The 14,953-nt window shown below is 50.8% G+C and overlaps 1 protein-coding gene across 1 annotated transcript in view; it reads right to left on the bottom strand.

Annotated features, from left to right (window-relative positions):
- Positions 1–14,953, bottom strand: part of ints3 (integrator complex subunit 3) — a 213,079-nt gene continuing 198,126 nt past the window's right edge. Inside the window, exons 25-31 of the mRNA XM_068022811.1 lie at positions 14,391–14,504; positions 14,054–14,102; positions 7,839–8,006; positions 4,237–4,337; positions 2,973–3,045; positions 1,106–1,259; positions 1–516 (exon numbers count right to left, since the gene is read on the bottom strand). Of these exons, the coding sequence (XP_067878912.1) occupies positions 442–516; positions 1,106–1,259; positions 2,973–3,045; positions 4,237–4,337; positions 7,839–8,006; positions 14,054–14,102; positions 14,391–14,504 (734 nt within the window). The 3' untranslated portion in view covers positions 1–441. The remainder of the gene's footprint in view (positions 517–1,105; positions 1,260–2,972; positions 3,046–4,236; positions 4,338–7,838; positions 8,007–14,053; positions 14,103–14,390; positions 14,505–14,953) is intronic.

Here is a 14,953-nt window from a genome sequence, read left to right as displayed (position 1 = left end):
TTATAAGATGTAGTTTATTTATTTACAATTTTTTTTTTAAGAAAATAGGATGCTTCGAATATAAACCCTTTTTAAAAACTCTGCATGACTTTTTTAAGAATACAGACAGTCTCTTGCACCAGTGAGAAAGGCTTTTTGCAAGTTCTCATTTCCTGATTCATTGTCTTTTTTCTCTCTCTCACTTGCTGTAAATGAAATTCTCTGACAGTCAATCTCTGTGGAACGGTGCTGCGCTCAGTCTGTGTATCACTGCGCTCGCTCGCTCATGCTCTCTCTCCCGCCCAGTATCTGGGACACAGTGCAGCGTGGAGCACTCGCTCTTGTGGCTGTGGGTGTGGTAGGTTTTTATTTAATTCCGAGGGTAGAACTGTGGAATCAGCACCATGTACTGTGGGCGTGCTTCTCTGTCTCTCGCTCGCTCTCTCGCTCGCAGCCTTATGCTCAGTCGCTGTCAGAGCCAACCGCTGAGGAACCTTTCCTTTTCCTTTTCGGCTTGGGTTTAGCATCCTCCTCTTCCTGCAAGAGACAGGAGTCGACACGGAGTCAAGTCTGTGACAACCCTCGCACAAAATAAACCCCCTCTCCCCCCACCGACCGGCCCACTCCCTCCTCTCTCCAACCGTGACCATTTATCTCTACACTGCTCCCCTATCGTGGGCACACGGTGTTGACCTCATATCCTTTCTCAGGGATAGGTGGGTGCAGGATGCCATCCAGGACAGAGAACGGCAATTCAGGAGAAACTTCTTTCCCCAGAGAGTGGTGAGAATGTGGAACTCACTACCACAGGGAGTGGTTGAGGGGAATAGCAGAGAAACATTTAAGGGGAAGCCGGATAAACACATGGAGGGAGAAAGGAATAGAAGGATATGGGGATAGGGTGAGAAGAGGAGGGGGTGGGAGGAAGCTCGTGTGGAGCAGAAACAGCCGCACGGAGCAGATGGGCCGAATGGCCTGTTTCTGTGCTTATACACTCTGCGTAATTCGACATAAGCCCGCATACTCCACCCCAGTCACTCTTTCGCTCCACCCACCTCGACCTCCCCCCCCACCCCCATCACCCAAATCCCCGCCCCACACCCATGGGCTGTTGGGGGTCACGTACCGATCCGCTGCTGGATGAGGAGTCTTCGTCGTTCCCAATGGGCTGAGAGGCATTTTTCCGGCTCCGGGGACTGGAGGCCGCCGTCTTGCGCCGACTCCTGGACGGTTTCGAGGAGTCTTCGTAATCGTCAGCCAGCGCAAACAGATCGCTGAACCTGGGGTGCGAGGGCGTGGAGAGGTTACCACCACGTACCTCATCGACTACACCGCCGCGCACGCCTTACACCATCACCAGGTGTCAAATTGAGCCCCCGACACGATCCAGCAGGTAATACAGCACAGCGGTGAGGAACCGGCTCATTGATTTCCTCCTCACCATCCCAGTGGAGTGGAGGCCAGTTGTGCTCCCCTGTCCCCCCCCTTCTCCTTGTACTCCTGCTGGGAGGAGGTGACTCAGCACAGTCCAGCAGGGCCTGCAAAGCTCAGTAACAGAGTGCGCCACGCGTACCCACAGAGCAATACTGTTCTCCTGTCTTTACCATGGCTCAGGGAGTAGCACTCTTGCCCGAGTCTGAAAGTCATGGGCTCAAGTCCCACGCCAGAGACTTGAGCACAAAACCTGGGCGTGATACTGAGGCAGTGTCACACTGTTGGAGGTGCCATCTTTCGGATGTGACATTAAACTGAGGCCCCTGTCTGCCCTCTCAGGTGGCCGTAAAAGATCCCACGGCCACCATTTCAAACAGGAGCGGGGGCCGGGGGTGGGGGGCAGGGTGGCGTTCTCTACAGTGCCCCGAGGTTGCCATGTTTCCTACATTACAACATTGACTATACATCGGGGGAAAAAAAGTGCTTAACTGGCTGCAAACTGCCTTGGGTCGAGCCACAGTGGTGAAAGACGCTGGATAAACAATCTTTCTGGTTCCGAGCGCACAGAGCAATCACTGGGCTGGGGAACAAACTCCCAGCTGTCTCTCGCTGGACAATAATGCATTCAGTTATACTGCAGCATGTTAGTTAGTCGGCAATTAGAGATACACAACAGGTCTGTGACTAACTGGTAGCCAGATTTTACTTATAAAAAGAATCATCAAGTTAGAAGGCAGGACAGGAAATGTCAGCTGATGCCCCGTTGTCTAGGCAACTGGGACAACCTTTGAACTCAGCGCCAGCACAGTCTGCCACCGAGACTGATTGGCCATCCAGACATGACATCAGCCTTCAACTAAAAGTCAGCGTCTCAGCACTGAATCTGCATTCAGAGAAATCCCTGCACCACAAATTCCTCCTTCTCCCTTACACTTCTCCAGGGCTACTAAAATAAAAGGAATTATAAAAGCTAATGGAATGTCAGCCTTTATCTTGGATAGAGGGAGCTAGTGCTGGAATGCTGAAGTTTTGAAAGCCCTGACTAGCCCCCATCTGGAGAAACTGTGTTCAGTTCTGGACACTAGCCCTCAGGAAAGATACATTAGCCTTGGAAGGGGTGCAGCACAAATTCACCAGCATGATCCCGGGGACAAAAGGGTTAAATTATGAGGGCTTTAAAACTAAGACTGATGGATTTTTGTTGGGAAAGGGTATTACAGGTTACAGAACCAAGGCAGGTCAATGGAGATAAGACACAGGGTCAGTCATGAGCAAACTGAATGGCAGAAGTGGCTCGAGGGCTGAATGGCCCCGTCTGCATGTTACACTAAATATTCCGTGCCACATCCTCCTGGGTTGCTGCCAGCAACACCCCAACCACCCCTCCCCTCCCGCCCCTAATACAGCAGGGTCTACCGAACTCCCAAGTAAAGTCACGCCTGCAAACACTCCTCAAACTGATACAACAACATGGTCGATCACCGCCGCCCACCCTCCATCTGGTGGACAGGTTTACAGAGTACAGCCACAGTGCGCAAAGACCCCACCCTGGGACTCACTTCATCTTGTGTGCCTCGTCGCAGCTTGCCTGCACATGCTGTAATGCCTGGAGAATCGGCGTCTGGGTGAAAACTTCCAGTGGAAAGTTTCAGGAGGAACAAAGAAAAAAGACAAAAAGAAATGGTAAAATCAATATAGCTGCAAAAATACTGAGGGGCAAACAGGCGGTGTGCTCGCCCTGCGGCCCCCTTCACGCTCCCCCTCCCACCCGGCTCAACTCTGTTAGGTTCGAGCCTCAACAATTAAAGGGGAAATTACTGACAATTTAACTGAAGAATTACCTTGAATATTACAGCACAGAAACAGGCCGTTCGGCCCATCTATTCTGTGTAGGTCTTTATGCTCCACACGAGCCTCCTCCCACCCACCTCTTCCTCTCACCCTACCCCATATCCTTCTATTCCTTTCTCCCTCATGTGTTTATCCAGCTTCCCCTTAAATGTATCTCCGCTATTCCCCTCAACCACTCCCTGTGGTAGCGAGTTCCACATTTTCAACACTCTCTGGGGAAAGGAGTTTCTCCTGAATTCCCCATTGGATTGATTCGTGGGCGGCTAATTTTCTCAGGGGGCGCGGACACGATGGGCTGAATGCCCTCCTTCTGTGCCGTAATTTTTCTACAGTTCTATCGTATATTGATGACCCCCCCCCTTAAGTTCTGGTCTCGGCCGCACGTGGAAACATCTGCTCTACATTTATCCCACCAGATCCCCTTGGTGATTTTGAAGACCTCGATCAGGTCACCCCTCAGCCTTCTCTTTTCTGGAGAAAAGAGCCCCCCCACCCCCCAGCCTGTTCAGACTTTCCTGACAATTATAACCACACTTCTGGAATCAACCTCGCAAATCATCTTTTGTACCTCTGTAGAATCGTAAAACAGTCCGGCACAGGAGGCTACCATTTTCCCCATCAGGTTGACACCTGCTCTTTCGAACAGCAATCCTGCTCATCCCACTCCCCTGCTCTTCCCCCACATCCCTGCATTTTCTCCCTCAAGTATTTATCCAATTTCTTCTTGCAGGCTTCCCCTGAATCTGTATCCAGTGTCCCTCCATCCTTTTTTCAAAAAAAAAATGTGGAGACCAGAACTGTATACAGTCACGCCCAAGTGCAGTCTAATGAAGATTCGACACATTTAATACAAATTCTCTGCTTTTCAATTCTATCCCCCGGTGTTTGGTCTGCCTTTTTTTTTTTTATAAAAGAACAGCCTTGTTAACTAGTGTCACTACTTTTATTGAATCTTATGGCATCATCACTCACAGTTCTGCTTGGTGGGGAGGAGGCAGAGACGCAGGTTGGCCAGATGTTCCAGGATCTGCTCTAACGTGAGCTGTGCCAGCTTGCTGCTCGAACTCCTCAAACTTGAGAGAGAGAGAAAAATATAAAAACCATGGTGGTGGAGGGGGGGGGGGGGAGGAAAAGAGAGAGAAAAAGAACAACTTGCATTTATATAGCACCGCAGGAGGCCAGGTACAGGAAAGCTATTCCAGATCCAGAATAATCCTGCTCCCCACAGAGTTTTATCCCTCTGCCACCTCTACCCCATGGCATGATCTGCTCAGACACCTCTGCCAGTCCCACTCTGCAAATCACTGATGGGGCCGTGATTAAAAAAAACTTGCACTTTATATAGTGTTTTCACAACCTCAGGGCATCCCAAAGTGCCAGACAGTCTTTTTTGAAGTGTCGCCACTCTTGTAACGAAGGAAATGTGGCAGCCAATTTGCACACAGCAAACAGCAATGTGATAAATGACTAGTTCATCCGTTTTTATTATTTTCAAAAGCGATGTTGGATGGGGGAATCAGTATTGGTCCAGGATACAGGGTGGGGGCTGAAGTCCCCTGCTTGTCTTCCCAATAGTGGCCAAGAGCTCTTTTAGGTCAAACTGGGGGGGGGCGGGGGGCGGCGGCAGACGGGGCCTCGGCACCTCTGACAGTGCAACACTCGCTCAGTACTGCACTGGGAGCGCCAGCCTGAATTTTGCGCTCAGGTCTCTGGAGTGGGACTTGAACCCACGTCCTACTGGCTTAGAGGTGAGAGTGGGGCCCACTGAGCCGTGACCCGACTGGCAATGAGGAGACTGTCGCAACCAAACCTGATCCCTGCTTTCAACAGACACAAAGTGCCCAGCAGGAATCAAGTGTAAGCCTTTCACAAAGTCTGGAGCTCCTGCACAGGTGACGCACTAACTCTGAATGGATTCTGCTGTACAGTACTGCAGCCTGCACTTAATGCTGTCTGCATGCACTGCAGAGGGGCAGTACCTGCTGAGAATGCTGTACCCACCAGAGGGCAGTGTTGCACTGTCTCCCTCTGCAGGCAAGCTGAACAGTGTTGAGATAGTCTCGCATCTCGACTAGAAGCAACTGTTGTCATAATTCAAAACAGCATCCAACACCCCCAAAGTCGTCAGTTTTCTCCCCCCTCTCCCCTCCAGCCTCTCAAAGCCTTTTCATCTCTCCCAGGTGGCTGGGTAACACACTCACCTTGGGTTCAAACCTGCAATCTAGGCTGCCCCTCCAGGGCAGGGCTGAGGGAGCGCTGCAGATCAAGTGTTAAACCAAGGGTTCCATCTCCCCTCTCTGCTGGTTAGGAGGTCCCATAGCACTGCGGGCGAGGAGCAGAAAGCTCTTCCGGTCGGTATTCCACCCTCGACCAATGCCACCAGACACCGAAGCACCTCTTTGCTGTTTGTGGGCTGCTGCATTCCCCCAATTCTGGCCTATTGGGCATCCCCTCCGTACCCCCAACCTGTACCTTACACACCCTACACTACAACAGCAAACTATTCTATAAAAGTACTTCATAGGCTGTGAAGTGCTTTGGGATGTCCTGAGGTCGTGAAAGGCTCGATAGAAATGCAAATCTTTCTTCCATGCCCATCGCTACAACACTGGCGGCCGTACCTTGAGCTGCCTTGACCCTAAGCTCTGGAATTCCCTCCCTAAATCTCTCTCTCCTCCTTTAAGACGCTTCTTAAAACTGACCTCTTTGACTAAGCATTATGCTCACTTGGTACTGACCAGGTGTAACAGGGGTCAGGCACTCGGACAGAGACCAGTTAACTGCACATATCTGTTCCGAGCTGGTGTGGCTCACACAACCAGCAGGGAGTGCTGTGCTGCGCTCTCTGCTTAAATCTGTGCAAAAATGAGTAGTGTAACGTCAAGGAGGCAATTAATTTTTTCTGAGTCACTTTCTGTACAGTTTTAAGGGGAGAACGGCTCAGAGCTGGAATTCAGTGAACCCGGTCAAAAACTGGACAGCTTAAATAAAAACCTGCAGCCAATATATTTCCATTCAATGCAAATCACTGGGACTTGTGAAGATCTGGGTCCTAGTGCCCTGAGGCTCAGTCCCGCAACAAACAGAGGCAGGACAGCGGAGATCAGGGCGTGCGTTGAGATTTATACTAGTCATTAATAACACGATCATGACCTGTGGGTCAATATTAACCAGAAACTGAACTGGACCAGTCATATAAATACCATGGCTACAAGTGCAGGTCAGAGGCTGAGAATTCCGCGGCAAGTAACTCACCACCGGACTCCCCAATGTCTGTCCACTATCTACAACTCAGGTGTGCGATGGAATACTCTCCACTTGCCTGGACGAGTGTGGCTCCAACAACACTCAAGAATCTCGACACCATCCAGGACAAAGCAGCCCGCTTGATTGGCACCCCATCCTCAAACATTCACTCCCTCCACCACCGACGCACAGTGGCAGCAGTGTGTACCATCTGCAAGATCCACTGCAGCAACGCACCGAGGCTCCTTCGACAGCACCTTCCAAACCTGCGACCTCTACCACCTAGAAGGACGAGGGCAGCAGATGCATGGGAACACCACCACCTGCAAGTTCCCCTCCAAGCCGCACACCATCCTGACTTGGAACTATACCTCCATTTCTTCACTGTCACTGGATCAAAATCCTGGAACTATCTCCCTAACAGCACTGTGGGAATACCTACACCATGTGGACTGCAGCGGTTCACCACTACCTTCTCAAGGGCAATAAATGCTGGCCTGGCCTGCGACACCCTCATGCTTTGAATGCAGTGTTGAGGGAGTGCTGCACTGTCGGCGGTGGGGGGAGGGGGGGGGGTGTGGTCAGTCTTTTGACTAAGATGTTAAACTGAGGCCCCGTCTTCACCCTCAGGTGGACGTAAAAGATCCGGCGGCCACTATTTTGAAGAGGAGCTCGGCAGTGCTCCCCGGTACCAATATTTATCCCTCAACCAACATCATTTCTCGTGACTGTTTTTCAGATCACCAGATAATTACAGATGAAGAAAGCTATTCATAATTTATCCAAGAATGACACGACTGTATCTTCCCCCTCCTGCCCCCACCTCCTGTTAACTATTTCTTAAACGGTTGTAAAGTATTTGGGGCCTCTACTCAAAGATTTTTTTTTTTAAATTATCGGTGTATAATTACATTTGTTAGTGTAGACCATATCCATTTGTTTTACACCTGTAATTTAAAGTATTAATCCATCATTGACTTCTCCCATCTCACAGTCTATTACATTCCAGGTCTTTATCACATTGCTGTTTGGGGGATCTTGCTGCGCGCAAATTGGCAGCTGCATTTCCTACAACAGTGACTACACTTCCAAAAGTATTTCATTGGCTGTGAAGTGCTTTGAAATATCCTGAAGTGGTGAAAGGCGCTATAAAAATGCAATGCCTTTTACCCATTAAAGGCATCAGTGCTAGGAGCCTCAACTACGCCCTGTGGCAACGGGTTCCAGATTCGCGCTGCTCTCGTCTCGCCCGCAGATTGTAACCGTGCAGCGTGCCCACTGGGTTAAGCCACCACCCCCCCCCCCCACCCACCCCAGACACTCCTCACCTCTGCCGTTTCCTGGGGAGGCTGTTGTTCTTGATCAGGAGGGCTTTGATCTGTTCCGCTAGCGAGTCATCGTGCTTCATGGACCACTGGCGCAGGATGCTGGTGGTGAAGTGGTCTTCGGCATGGCACGGGCGGCTCATCACCATCTTCACCATCTCCTCAGTGGGCCTGGGGTAATGGGGGCGGGGGGTGGAGAGAGAGAGAGAGAGAGAGAACAAGAGCTGGTAACCCACAGCACCAGGAATTAAAAACAAAACCAACGCAGCAAATACACAACAACAACTTGAATTTATCCTAGTGCCTTTAATGTGGCAAAACATCCCCAAGGACTTTCACAGGAGAGATCAAAGTTGGACAACAAGCCACATAAGGAGATATTAGGGACAGGTAACTGAAAGCACCATCAAAGAGCATCTTAAAGGAGGAGAGAGAGAGAGAGAGAGGCAGAAAGGTTTAGGGAGGGAATTCCAGAGCTTAGGGCCCCAAACAGCTGAAGTCGTGACTGCCAATGGAATTCAGGGGATGCTCAAGAGGCCGGAATCAGAGGAGCTCAGAGATCTTGCAGGGGTGTCGGGACTGCAGGAGGTGACAGAGATCTTGCAGGGGTGTCGGGACTGCAGGAGGTGACAGAGATCTTGCAGGGGTGTCGGGACTGCAGGAGGTGACAGAGATCTTGCAGGGGTGTCGGGACTGCAGGAGGTGACAGAGATCTTGCAGGGGTGTCGGGACTGCAGGAGGTGACAGAGATCTTGCAGGGGTGTCGGGACTGCAGGAGGTGACAGAGATCTTGCAGGGGTGTCGGGACTGCAGGAGGTGACAGAGATCTTGCAGGGGTGTCGGGACTGCAGGAGGTGACAGAGATCTTGGAGGGGTGTCGGGACTGCAGGAGGTGACAGAGATCTTGCAGGGGTGTCGGGACTGCAGGAGGTGACAGAGATCTTGCAGGGGTGTCGGGACTGCAGGAGGTGACAGAGATCTTGCAGGGGTGTCGGGACTGCAGGAGGTGACAGAGATCTTGCAGGGGTGTCGGGACTGCAGGAGGTGACAGAGATCTTGCAGGGGTGTCGGGACTGCAGGAGGTGACAGAGATCTTGCAGGGGTGTCGGGACTGCAGGAGGTGACAGAGATCGGGAGGGGTGTCGGGACTGCAGGAGGTGACAGAGATCTTGCAGGGGTGTCGGGACTGCAGGAGGTGACAGAGATCTTGCAGGGGTGTCGGGACTGCAGGAGGTGACAGAGATCTTGCAGGGGTGTCGGGACTGCAGGAGGTGACAGAGATCTTGCAGGGGTGTCGGGACTGCAGGAGGTGACAGAGATCTTGCAGGGGTGTCGGGACTGCAGGAGGTGACAGAGATCTTGCAGGGGTGTCGGGACTGCAGGAGGTGACAGAGATCGGGAGGGGTGTCGGGACTGCAGGAGGTGACAGAAATCTTGCAGGGGTGTCGGGACTGCAGGAGGTGACAGAGATCGGGAGGGGTGTCGGGACTGCAGGAGGTGACAGAGATCGGGAGGGGCGAGGGCCGTGGAGGGATTTGAAAACAAGGTTGAGAATTTTAAAATGGAGGCAACACCAAGAATGTTTTTTAAAAAAAAACATTGACTTGACTGGCGTTTATACACGCCTTTAAAGTCCCAAAGCTTTTCTCCATGGTGTCAGCTGCGGCTCAGTGGGTAGCATTCTCACCTCGGAGTCAGAAGGTTGTGGAGTCAAGCTCAACTCCAGAGACTTGAACACAATCAGGCCAACACTCTCAGTGCCAGTACTGAGGGAGTGCTGCACTGTTGGAGGCGCCGTTTTTCAGATGCAGCGTTAAACTGATGCTCCCATTTTAACCTCTCGGGTTAGAAGTAAAAATAGATCCCACAGCCACCATTTCAATAAGGAATTGAGGAGAAACTCCTTTCCCCGGAGAGTGGTGAGAATGTGGAACTCACTACCACAGGGAGTGGTTGAGGTGAATAGCAGAGATAGATTTAAGGGGAAGCTGGATAAACACAGGAGGGAGAAAGGAATAGGAGGAATTGCTGACAGGGCGAGATGAAGAGCGGTGTGCTGAGGTTTGTGTGGAGCATAAACAGCGGCACAGACCAGTTGGGGCAAATGTGCTGTCATTACTCATTAATACACGGAGCTGCAAAAAAGGAGTGTGAGCCGAAGTGCTGTTTCTGTACTCCTACCCGCTTTATGTCACTTGCTGTGACTCTAACTAGGTGCTTATATTTCCCCTGGTAATAGTGAATCCTTAACAAACCAGCCACTCAGAGCTCAGGAACACACTACAACCACCAATGCAATTTCCTGCTGTTCGCCAATCCCCCTCCAATGGAAATACCCCACAGAATCGCCTCTCTCTGCATTTCACCCTCTGATCACAGTTCATGTGTAGGTGCCAGCAGTGGCTGACTGGCTTTCACTCTCAGCTGAGTTATGAGGCCATGTGTTCCAAGTCTTACCCCAAAGCTTTGAACACAAAACTCCAGGCTGACACACACGGGAGCAACATCCAGGGAGCGCTGCGCCGTCGGAGGGGCTGCACCGAGGGAGTGCCGCACCGCCGGAGGTGCCATCATTCCGATAAGACTTTCAACCGTCTGTCTGTCCTCGCAGTAGGATATAAAATATCCCATGGACAATATTAGCTCCAGGAAAAGCAGGGGAGTTCTCCCCATTGTCTTGGGAAAATATTCATCCCTCAAGCAACATCACGAAGAAATGGACTATCTGGTCATTACCACATTGCTGTTGGTGGGAGCTTGCTTTGTGCAAATTGGTTGCTGTGTTTCCCACATTACAACAGAGACCACACTTCAAAAAATTGTTTGAAAAGTGCTTTGGGACATTCTAAAGTTATTGATATTTATCTCTCTCTTTCTAGACTCTGGTACAAGACCTTCCCTTCTCTCAATAACAAGGTCTCCCACGAGCAATGGTGATACAGAAGTAGTGAATTTTTCCACACCCATGCACTCTCCCTCTCCTCAATTTTAAAAGACACAAAAGACAAAAGCAATCAAAAGAAAAGCCCAGTTTAAGCCAATTCTGAGTCATCGGCTTCCCCGATTCCACCCCACCCAGTCAAAACTTTATCAAAAGCCCCTAAAATTAGGTAATACAGCTCGTCTGCTGCTGAAACCCTCCTCGATGCCTTTGTTACCTCCAGACTAAACTATCGCAACACATTACGGAGCGGCAAATAGTGAGGCTGATATGAACTGCCTGCAACAGGACATAGCAGTATGGGCAGACAGGTGACAGATGGAATTTAATACAGACAGAATTTAATAGAGAAATGTGAGGTGATGCATTTTGGCTAAAGGGATAGGGTGAGGCAATATAGACTTAATGGCACAGTTCTAAAGAGTGTGCAGGAACAGAGGGACCTGGGGCTGCATGTGCATTGATCTTTGAAGGTGGCAGGACACATTCAGAGAGTGGTTAGTAAAGCATATGGGATCTTGGCCTTCATAAATAGAGGCATTGAGTATAAAAGCAGGGAAGTTATGCTGAACTTTTATAAAGCTCTGGTTAGGCCCCAACTAGAGTACTGCATCCGGTTCTGGTCACCACACTTTAGGAAGGATGCGAGGGTCCTTGAGAGGGTGCAGAGGAGATTGAGCAGAATGGTTCCAGAGATGGGGGATTTTAGTTACAAGGTTAGGTTGGAAAAGATGGGTTTGCTCTCCTTAGAACAAAGGAGATTGAGGGGAGATTTAATCGAAGTGTACAAGATTATGACAGGCTTAGATAAGTTAGACTAGGAAAAGCTGTTCCTGTTAACTGATGGTACAAGGGGACACAGAATGAAAGTTTTGGGCAAAAGATGCAGAGGGAATGCGAGGAAACACTTTAAAAAAAATAAAAAAAATTGACTCAAACGTGCTGCCCATGAGCGTGGTGGAAGCGGAGACGATCAATGACTTCAAGCCACTTGCAGAATGGCCAGCATCCCACCTTGCACCCACTGTAAACAACATGTCATCTAGAATTCTGCTTCCTGTGTCCTATTCTCACACCAAGTCCCATTCACCCATTGCTCCTCAACTCACTGACCCACGCTGGCTCCCGGTCCGGCAACGCCTCGATTTAAAAATTCTCTTCCTCGTTTTTCAATCCCTCCAAGGCCTTACCCCTCCCTATCTCTGCAACCTCCTCCAGTCCCAACACCCCTCCCTATCTCTGCAACCTCCTCCAGTCCCAACACCCCTCCCTATCTCTGCAACCTCCTCCAGCCCCAACACCCCTCCCTATCTCTGCAACCTCTTCCAGCCCCAACACCCCTCCCTATCTCTGCAACCTCCTCCAGTCCCTACACCCCTCCCTATCTCTGCAACCTCCTCCAGTCCCTACACCCCTCCCTATCTCTGCAACCTCCTCCAGTCCCAACACCCCTCCCTATCTCTGCAACCTCCTCCAGTCCCAACACCCCTCCCTATCTCTGCAACCTCCTCCAGTCCCAACACCCCTCCCTATCTCTGCAACCTCTTCCAGCCCCAACACCCCTCCCTATCTCTGCAACCTCCTCCAGTCCCTACACCCCTCCCTATCTCTGCAACCTCCTCCAGTCCCTACACCCCTCCCTATCTCTGTAACCTCTTCCAGCCCCAACACCCCTCCCTATCTCTGCAACCTCCTCCAGTCCCTACACCCCTCCCTATCTCTGTAACCTCTTCCAGTCCCTACACCCCTCCCCATCTCTGTAACCTCCTCCAGTCCCTACAGCCCTCCCCATTTCTGCAACCTTCTCCAGCCCCTACACCCCTCCCTATCTCTGCAACCTCCTCCAGCCCCGACAACCCTCCCCATCTCTGCAACCTCCTCCCTATCCCTGCAACCTCCTCCAGTCCCTACACCCCTCCCTATCTCTGTAACCTCCTATCTCTGCAACCTCCTCCAGCCCCGACACCCCTCCCTATCTCTGCAACATCTTCCAGCCCCTACACCCCTCCCTATCTCTGCAACCTCCTCCAGCCCCTACACCCCTCCCTATGTTTGCAACCTCCTCCAGCCCCTGCAACCGTCCGAGATCTCTGCGCTCCTCCAACTCTTGCCCATCTCTCGATTCCCATTGCTCCACTATTGGCAGCCGTGCATTCAGCTGTCTCGGGCCCTAAGCTCTGGAATTCCCTCCCTAAACCTCTCCGACTCTCGCTCCTCCTTTAAGATCATGTTTAAAACCTCATCCATCCTAATAGCTTCTTGTGTGTCTCAGTGTTACATTTTTCTTAGAACCCTCCTGTGGAGCGCCTTGAGACATTTTACAACATTAAAGGCGCTATATAAATGCCAGCTGCTACTGTGGCAGGGTTGGCTGATTGTACTCCAGCAATGGTTTTTTTTTTATGCCAATCTCCCTCTGGGCTGACAGCCACCTTTTTATATTGATTTTTTTTTTAAAAAAAGAAGTAAACATTTCACGATTTGCAGACATTGTCAGCTCCTCCATGCTGTGCATTCACAGTTCGCTGAATAATATTACAGATCCTAGGGAAATAGTTACCCTCCCGGGCTTGGGCAGACAGTCCTTTGCGTTACCATCATAGTAACAGGAGGCCATTCAGCCCCTCGAGAGCCTGTTCCATCATTCACTGAGGTCAGAGCTGATCTGTATCTCAACTCCATCTACCCGCCTTGGTTCTGTAACTCTTACCCAACAAAAAACCTATCAATCTCAGTTTTGATGTTTTCAGTTTGACCCCCCCCTGACCCCCCCCACAGCCTCAGTACCTTGTTTTTTTGGGGGGGTTCCAGATTTCCACCCTATAATCTATTGTAATCATCTGAAACGCCTCCACTAGATCACCGCAATCATCCATAATGATGTCCTCTTTGCTGTGGCTCACTGGGTAGCACTCTCGCCTTCAAGTCAAAAGGCCAGAAGTTCAAGACCCACTGCATGCAATCAAGGAAATACACAATCAGCCAATGCAACCTGCCCTCATCACTTAACCCTTTGCTGTTTTTGGGAGCTTGCTGTGCGCAATCTGATAACGACCAGGCAAAACGATGTTGGTTGAGACACAAACACTGGACCGGAAAGAACACTCCTGCTCTCTGAAATATTGTCGTGGGACCCTTTTACATTCACCTGCACAGGCGGATGGCCCCTTCGCCAGCGCCGCACTCCCCCAGCCAGCGCCGCACTCCCCCAGCCAGCGCCGCACTCCCCCCGCACTGACAGAAACTAGCGACTGGACAAACTGAAGGCCACACTTACTTCTCTTTCCTGAGCTGCAGCAGCAAACATGAAAGGGCCTCAGGGTGCTCTGGAAGAGAAAAGGTTAGCTTGTCAGGGAGTGTTGCAGACTGCTCCTCTAATTCCAACTTCCCACCCCATATCCCCAACCCAAAGGTACCGGTCCCCCCAGCAGCCAGGTAACCTCCAGCACCATGGTCTCTCATGAGAGGGAAGGGAGAGGTGCAGAAAGGGCAGAGAGGAAGAAGAGGTACCCAGGGAGGGGGCAGGGGTGCAGAGGCACGTGGTGTTGAGGACAACAAAAAACGCCAAGCAGATTCTCAGGGGTTAGAGTTTTGTGCTCGATGTTGCCTCTTACCTTTGTACTTAACATGCTGAAGAATGGGGATAACAAGCTCCAGGGGAATGTTGTGAGCCAGGAAGAGCTGCCACGTACAGTATTGTTCAAATGTCTCCCAATCCAGGCTCTGAACTGTAGAGGGAGCAAAAAATGGATCGATATGAAACCTTCCAAAACAAAATAGGCAATTTTTTTTTTTTTCCCAACAAGTGTTTTCTCTCCTCTTCATCACTGATCAGCTCCCAGGCACTGCAATTTAATAGGTTGTTGAGGCATTGAGGACACCCTATAGAATCAGGGGAGAGGGAATGCGAAGGAGGGCAGGAGTGCGAGTTTTGTATGCTTGTCCCACAATGTCGCTGCAGCAGGTGATGCCCTGGGATTGGGACTGAGGCACACAGTTGGGACAGTGTAAGGGAAGCTGGCTTCTCCATCCACCCAGTGTTTTGAGTGCTCAACAGTGGGTGAGCGCAATCATAGGAGAGACCCGTGTGAGACATTGGGGGGGGGGAAGCTCTCGCCAGTGTCCTGAGGCCAATATTTATCCCTCAACCACTTAAAAGAAAAAATCTGATCATCAC

This window comes from Heterodontus francisci, chromosome 46, assembly GCF_036365525.1.
Source record: "Heterodontus francisci isolate sHetFra1 chromosome 46, sHetFra1.hap1, whole genome shotgun sequence".
In the NCBI taxonomy this organism is placed as follows: Eukaryota; Metazoa; Chordata; class Chondrichthyes; order Heterodontiformes; family Heterodontidae; genus Heterodontus; species Heterodontus francisci.
This window is presented reverse-complemented; position numbering and strand designations above follow the sequence as displayed.